Source organism: Anarrhichthys ocellatus, unplaced genomic scaffold, assembly GCF_004355925.1.
Source record: "Anarrhichthys ocellatus isolate YVR2014 unplaced genomic scaffold, GSC_Weel_1.0 scaffold16, whole genome shotgun sequence".
In the NCBI taxonomy this organism is placed as follows: Eukaryota; Metazoa; Chordata; class Actinopteri; order Perciformes; family Anarhichadidae; genus Anarrhichthys; species Anarrhichthys ocellatus.
Window position 1 is genome coordinate 3,641,503 of NW_022280046.1, and position 7,500 is coordinate 3,649,002.

The 7,500-nt window shown below is 40.8% G+C and overlaps 1 protein-coding gene across 3 annotated transcripts in view; it reads right to left on the reverse strand.

The window, feature by feature from the left end:
* The window catches only part of palm2akap2 (PALM2 and AKAP2 fusion), a 72,271-nt gene that overhangs the window by 37,510 nt on the left and 27,261 nt on the right, over positions 1–7,500 (reverse strand). For all 3 annotated transcript variants that reach the window (XM_031855400.1, XM_031855399.1, XM_031855398.1), the window contains exon 5: positions 520–634. In XM_031855400.1, coding sequence (XP_031711260.1) covers positions 520–634 — 115 coding nt within the window. The remainder of the gene's footprint in view (positions 1–519; positions 635–7,500) is intronic.

Sequence of the window (7,500 nt, forward strand, 5' to 3'; positions counted from 1 at the left end):
CAACAACCAGATGTTTAAAAAGCAAATGATAATGATACCACTCCTTTTGTGCTACCCCCCCCCCCCCCCCCCCCCTTCAACATTTGCATCAGGTTGACGATCAAGTTATCAGTGTTTTACAATGCAATTACAGATAACTGCTCTGTGTAAACACAAAGTACATTCATTCGTCTCATTTATAGCTAGCTTGTGTTTATAATTAGCAACTAGGTCTTTAAAAGACTCCATGCCATTTTCACTGCTTTTTATTTGCTCTTACAAAAAAAAACAGTGCGAGTAAAAAAGCAATGCAATTAGAGTGTAGTCAAACAACCATAAACTGATAACAGATGACAAGAACTGAAAAAACTCCCGTAAGGAGGGATGGTCTGGGGATTGCACAACTGTAACGTCAGTACCAACCAGTTAGAGCAGAATGATTCTAGTATTGGCATACGTTTCTTCAAAGCCACCAATTTGTAACTCTGGAAGCACGCAAAAAGTTCATAAAAGGTTCTCTAAAGTCCATGTTCTTCATACCTTCTGCAGGTCTTCTATCGAGCACTCCGTCTCTTTCAGACGTTCCCGGAGAACCTGCTCTTTGGCTGATATCAGAGACTCCTCGTTCTCCAGTGTGCCGATTTCAAACTCCAGCCTGCAAGCACAAAAAAAATACAGGAAGTTGAAGATTCAAGGAGTTCGTTGCCATGTTCTTAAAGGCTAATATTAGGAATTTCCAAAGAAGCTGAAAAAAAAAGAAAGCTGCTATTTTGTGTATCTCAAAATGTTAATGTCTTTACCAGTAATTACAATGCAGCATGCCCTAACATATTGCTTCTTTACTGTAGGATGTGGCTTGCAGAGGGACAAATGTTATACTGAACAGTGCATTTATACCGCACTGTTCAGAGTAACATCTGGTTAAAATGTCTCTCTTCTCAATCTCTAAAAGACAAAACATAATGACCGTAAGTCATCACCTAAATCCTGATACGAGCTGAATTCTGAGTGTGTTTTTAAGAAGTCAGCCCGATGTTGCACCAGAACGAAAGACACAACAAGTCCTACGAATGTCCATACAACCAGTTCTGCTGTTTGTTTTTTTTCTGGTGAGGACCGTATGGAGACATCAGTACCATTCCCAAAACTGCACCTAAACCAGACTTCCGAACACATACACACAGACATGCACGCTCACATGGTTTAAGACATGGATGTAGCGACAATACTAGGAAGCAGTCAGGGAGGAGGCCCGGGGGGTTGCTTCCTCACTCACTGCCAGCACTCACAATATTTCAGAATGCACTCCTATGGGACGCAAGGAATTTGTGCGTCAGTGTTTTGTGAGCGTGTGTGAGATATAAAGATATTAAAGGTTCATAACAATGCTGCAAGCAGTCAATCTTCCCACCGTAATACAGTAATCAATAAGCCTCACTCATGACTGGACCATTTAAGAGACCAGTTATCTGAAGCAGCTTTGATAAATGTGTAGGTTGTTAGCAGCACTAGACCAAGTTCAACCATGTTGAGTTTTCAAAATATGAACAGTGAACAGGGGGGATATTTCTTGGTACTAACAAAATCAAAGGTTGTGTGTTCAATGTTCGCCAGAAAACCTGGCGCTTTGGCTCTGATCGCTGAGGTTTAACTAAACAAAAAGACACACACAGTCCACACTCATCACTTCACCAAGTTCATCTTCAGCGGTGTGACGCTTGGATGTTCTACAGCTATACCCAAAGACTGTACTGTGGCACTAAAAATACCTGTTTTCAAAGCTTTGATGGCTGTAAGAACCAAGTACCATTCTTCAAGATCTCTTTTGTAAGAGAGGCCTGGGTGCAGTGGAGCAGCACGCTGCAGAAGCTGTGGCGTATTGGGTTGTTCTGCGGTCAGAAAAAAAGCTTTTGTTGGCTGCATCTGTCACACCGATCTGTTATTTGTCTCCGCTGAATGTTATCACGCACTACTTTCAATGTGAAATCTCGTTTGCATCAGAAGACTGAATAGACTATAGCAGTCTCTTATCATAAAATTGGCCTTGTGTAACTGTGCCCTCGGGCCATTGTCTGGATCAGAATAATCAGCGCAGTTCAGGGTCGTTCAGTGTTACTTGAAATCACATGATTCAAGAGTCTATTTATTTAAAAATAAAAAGTGTATTGTCTCTTTTTATGCCAAGAATGTAACAAATACAGCAACATGCACGGAAGATAATTTAACACCACTGTCAAGTCTGAAGAGAGCCAGCTTCAGACTGTATTGTCCGTTATCGTTAGGGTTGGGTATTGGTAATCAATACCTCAAAAGGTGTTGACCTAAATAACCCAGTACCAAGTAGTAGAGAAACATCTCCAGTCCATGATATCTGCATTTGGTCCTTTTTGTACCCGAATGACTGATGACTGAATGGTGAAACAAAAAGGATCATCTGTATGGTTTTGCTCACAGCCAATCACTGCGAGCGTTCTTCTGCAACGTGCGATTGGCCCACCGCCACACCAGCTACAGCTCATACAGTCTGTGCTGTGGTGAAGCCGAGCGCGCTGTATTTGACAGTGTTGGTAGTTCAGCACGAAGCGTCTGTTAGAAATGAATGCGGTGGTAAAGTGAATGACAGTGGTTATTTATGAATAGAGTAATGCCGGACTGTACATCCTATATTCAACTCTAGCCTTGCTGGTGTTTTAAAAAACATTGCCCCAACCTTGGATCGAGGACTGCACCACAATGTGAATCGGATCATGTGAATAGACCTGAATATATATCTGTAGAGAGTGGGAGGTATAGAAGAGAGGGAAGAAAGCAGGTCTATGGGGGGATCAATCATTTTTCGGGTTTTTGAGTATTAGGTGTTGCACACCTATGAGGCCACAAGACTGCATGCATGCTAACAGGACGTGGGGAAGAACTGAGTGGAATTCAACACAATTAATGCATCATTATCCTTTGAAAATATGAAGCTGTACATTAAGCTGACAACGTCTGAAATCGTGAGGTGTCCTTCTTTACTTATTGTGATAAATGTGTTGATGCTAGTACTAGCTAATTCATCTCCAAGTAAACAACCAAAATACTCTTTATCAGGATAGTAGCAGAGATAGGAAACAAACTGGAGACAGTCAATGGCGATAAATGGTTAGCAAACAGTTATGAGAGTCTATGGCAGAAATATGTCTTTTGGATAAATTGAACGTATTGTCCCTTTATTGTCAAGTTAGCTTGCTATCAGTTCGCTTGCTCAGAATTGTCAGAAGTTTGTGTGCTTTAATACATGAAAATCAATCTGTCCTGTACTTGCACTGATAATGAAATAACAGATTAAAAGAATGGTCTGCAGACCAGCTAGACTTACTACATATTTCATATACAGCAGGTACAGGTGGTGGGGTCACACTATCCCACTTTACAGATGTTATACTTGCAGATGAAGGAGGGGCAGTCTGTCCCTACTTCATTATTAAGGCAAACCAAACCGCCATCATGAAGTCAATCACAAAACTCGACAAAAACATTCTGCTGGAAAGTTTCCTAACACACACACACTCTACATTGTCAGATTGAAATTCCCTCTGTCTTGTTTTACCCTAACTTATATCTTTTCACTCTGCAGCAGATGTCTGGACCCCGTTGCCTCTCACGTGGCTACTCTTCCCGCTCCTCGCTATCTCATTTCCTTCTCCCCCCCCCCCCCCCCCCCCCCCTTCTGGCGGGAAATGGATTTTACTTCTGCATCCTGTAAGCTGAATGAGGTTATGCCAAAATGGGCAAGAATGTGACCGGAGGAGGACGCAGGTTTCTAATCCTATTACATCGCTGCTACTTCATCTACTGCTTTATAAGGAGCATCCTACAAGACTCATCTTAGAAATATTCACATACAAGTCATCCGTAATAACACTAGAATAAATTGTGAAGGAAATTGAGTAGGTAAGACAGAAGGTAGAAAGGATGCGTCAACCCCCCTGTATGGTTTTTAGCTTATGTGCAGAGCAAAGAGAGACATGCTGGCACCGGTCATATTTGTGTCTGGTGCCCTCTAGTGATCAAACCTCAAACATGACCAAAACTGTGAGCACAGAAGAGAAGACCTACACATGATGGATGGATTGTTTCTTGTCCTTCCATGAAGATTCCACTCCTAATAGGGTTTTATGCCAAAGCAAAGGACCACACATTAACTATTAGCTGTCCTACCAGATGTTACCTCAATCTCTATACGTGTGTATGTGTGTGTGTGTGAGCGAGAGAGCTCGGGCCATGACCTTACACTGTCCCTTCTTCCCCTCCGCTTCCTGTCCTTACACCTCGTTTGTCGGGCAGTGTCACTATCTTCTGTGGCTATCCCGAAAGAGACCGGTGTCACCGTCCCGCCCCGTCAACCAACCGCAGGGCCTGTTGCCATGGATACGCCCAGGGTGGGCAGCAAACCGCATTCCACATCACACAGAAAAGAGGAAAAGCAGACATCTGGTTTTATGTGTGGCACACGTGTGTGTTTGTGCATGATACTGTGTGTACTGTGTGTGTGTGTGAGTGTGTGTGTGTGTGTGTGTGTGTGAGCGTGTGTGTGTGTGTGTGTGTGTGTGTGTGTGTGATTGGGGCTTTCTAGGTGAAGTTCTTCTCTTGGAGTTGTTCTTGTGCACTTTTCAAGACGCTAAGCAGCTTGGGGGATGAAAACCTCTGATTGGCTGAGGTAGAGATCAGTGGGCGGAGTCAAGGAGCCATCATTTTCCCAAGCAGTCCATGAAGGGGAGAAGCAGAAGTTTAAATCTATATAGGGCAGTTGAATTTTGACTCACTCTCCTCAGCATCAGGGTGCAAAGTAAAAACCACACTGGGTTTGTTACATTGTGTTTTTATAGTTATAAATAATAAGTTATTTAGCGTTTACGCGCAGTATATCAAACAACAATAATAATACTAATAACAATAATGATATAGTAGTTGTAAGACTTAGTTGTAAGCAGATGTACTTGTTTATTAAAGTATTACTCAACAGCTATGACTCCTTCTGCGTGCATCTATAAGTGCAGGCTGGTGGAGCAACATATAATGAATGACGACATAGCAAAACAGGGTTGCATTCATGTAAAACATGTCTTCATAGAAGTGCTATAACTGTTGACAAATACAACTGCATTTTAATGAGCTATAAACCATGTATTAAATGTTTAAATACTGCTCATAAATACGAAAGTAAAGTGTTATCAAAGTGGCGGTTTTTGACAAATGCATCCTCTGATGTTGCTCAATTTTCACCAGTTCTTGGTGGTGACATTAATGGTTCGCAAATAAGAACTGTGTTGATCCGTGGAGATTCACCACATCTAACTCAAGAGCAATGACCATCGCTGGTCTCCACACCCGACCGCAAACACATTCATGAATCCATTAACAGCTCAATGAACCACGGTGCAGCGAAACAACAAAAAGTCAACACTGGCCATTTACTTTACCGACATCTAAAAAAAGTCCAGACTAAAGTGTCTGTTTTAAGTTGCAAGTTTAGCTGAACAAAACACTAGATTTCTACACATCAGTCAAAGTCAGTGATTGAAACTGTATCATGTACCTGGAATCAGTCCCTAACCATCCTCTAATACACACAGGCACATTTATAATATGCTGTCATATATTAGTCTGCTTCTTCCTGTTTCTGTGTTGACACATGAGGAGTGCATGCAGCTCTTTGTTCCGTCCTACTTTAGTCATGAATGATTTACTGTCCCGGGCAACAAATTCACACACACAACCAAAGATAAATGCTATGTGTGTCTTTCTATCTCTGTCCCAAGTCTTCATCCTTCCCATTGTTTTACAGTTTAAAGGGTACAACAAGGCAAATTATATGTGCTTTAGTCAACATGACAGGGCAAGCTGAATAAATACTTAATTATACTTATCTATACACGCAAAGTTACCACAGTTGTACCTAAAAAAAAGTTCATGGCCCATGACTTAATATGGTTGTAATTAAATAGTTCTTGAGTCATACTTTAAGATAAGATAAATGTCACATAAAGTAAAATGTCAGCACTTACACACTATACTGAAGTGGTGCTTCGTGATGTCTCACCCCTGTTATTATGTGCACTTACACAGCTAAGGTAGCACTTGTTGAAGGGACCTGGGAAGGTGTTAATAATAACACATTCAATAGGGCTGAATCATTATAAACCAGATTATGATTAATAGAAGAGCTTGTGAGACTCTCATGAAGAAGCATACGTTTTTATGTCAATATTTCTCATTTCTGTATCTACATTTTTCCCCTTCATGATTTATCCATCTATCATTTGTTTTTTTGCTCATCGCTTCATAGTTCCGTCTATGAAAAGTCTACAACATAGCACAAGATGTCGGTTGCAGCTTCTGAGAGCTCAAGGTGAAGTCTTCAGATGTCGAGCTCCGGATCCGACCAACAGTCCCAAACCCAAAGATATCTTTACAATGATATGATAAACAGATACAAAGCCAATCTTCACATTGCAAAAGTTAGAACCAGAAAATCCTTAAATTATACAACTGAAGTGATTAAGAGATCATCAAAATTGTAGCAGATCAATTACTGTCAATGTTTAACCTCTCAATAAAACCACAGAAAGGCATTTTAAACCTGTAATATCACAATCATGATATGTTGCTCTCATGTAAAACAAATAAAGCCAGCTTCAAACTAAAGGCTCCCTAAGGGTATAATGGTAAAATGATGCCATCCAGGGAATTTACTCTGTATTTTCTGAAGTTGACATTCTTATTCGGACTGACTATAAAATGAGAGTTTTGATAGGTTTAAATTATACGACTGTAAAATCAAACCAAATGGAGGGTGTGCAGGATAAAGGCCAGATCACAAACAATAGAGTGTGAGGATCAACAAGACATTTGTGTTTTGAGTTTATAGCCGTGAAGGAGTACCTTTTCATTCCTCTGTACACACAACCCATTCTTCTTGCACATATTTATTTTGACTACAAGATAGTTACATAATCTCAAATATCTGTTGGTTTTTGGAGATGTGGAACATGAGTAAGTGCGTTATTACTACAAGTTTATTGTAACCTGGGACTTTGAGAGTTTAGCACTAAAAAGAAACAGGAGGCTGTGTTGGATCAGACTTTATCTACAGTAGACATCTTGTGCTCTTCAATCCAGTCCATCCTGTCATGGTGTCTTGGTCTGCTCTCTGCCTCATTTAGAGACTAACTCTGTACTTTGAAGTAGTGTTTTTAAAAAGGTACAATTTAGGCGTCTTCCATTTCGAGGTGAGATTGTCGATAAACTGAGAAATAAAAACTGCCTCACACTTGTTTTTGTGCTCTCATACTGCCAGTGTGAAGAAAAAGACAAATATTCTTAGAACGTTATGTAACACGATACAGGGGCACTTCATTTCGGTTTTGTTGCAATAAGTATAGCTTGCAGTTGCCAGACTGCATGCTGGACCTCGTGTATCCTTCTCTGCAAACTCCATTTGTCTCTTCAGCACAGTTTAGAGCAGAGCTTCTCTCATCT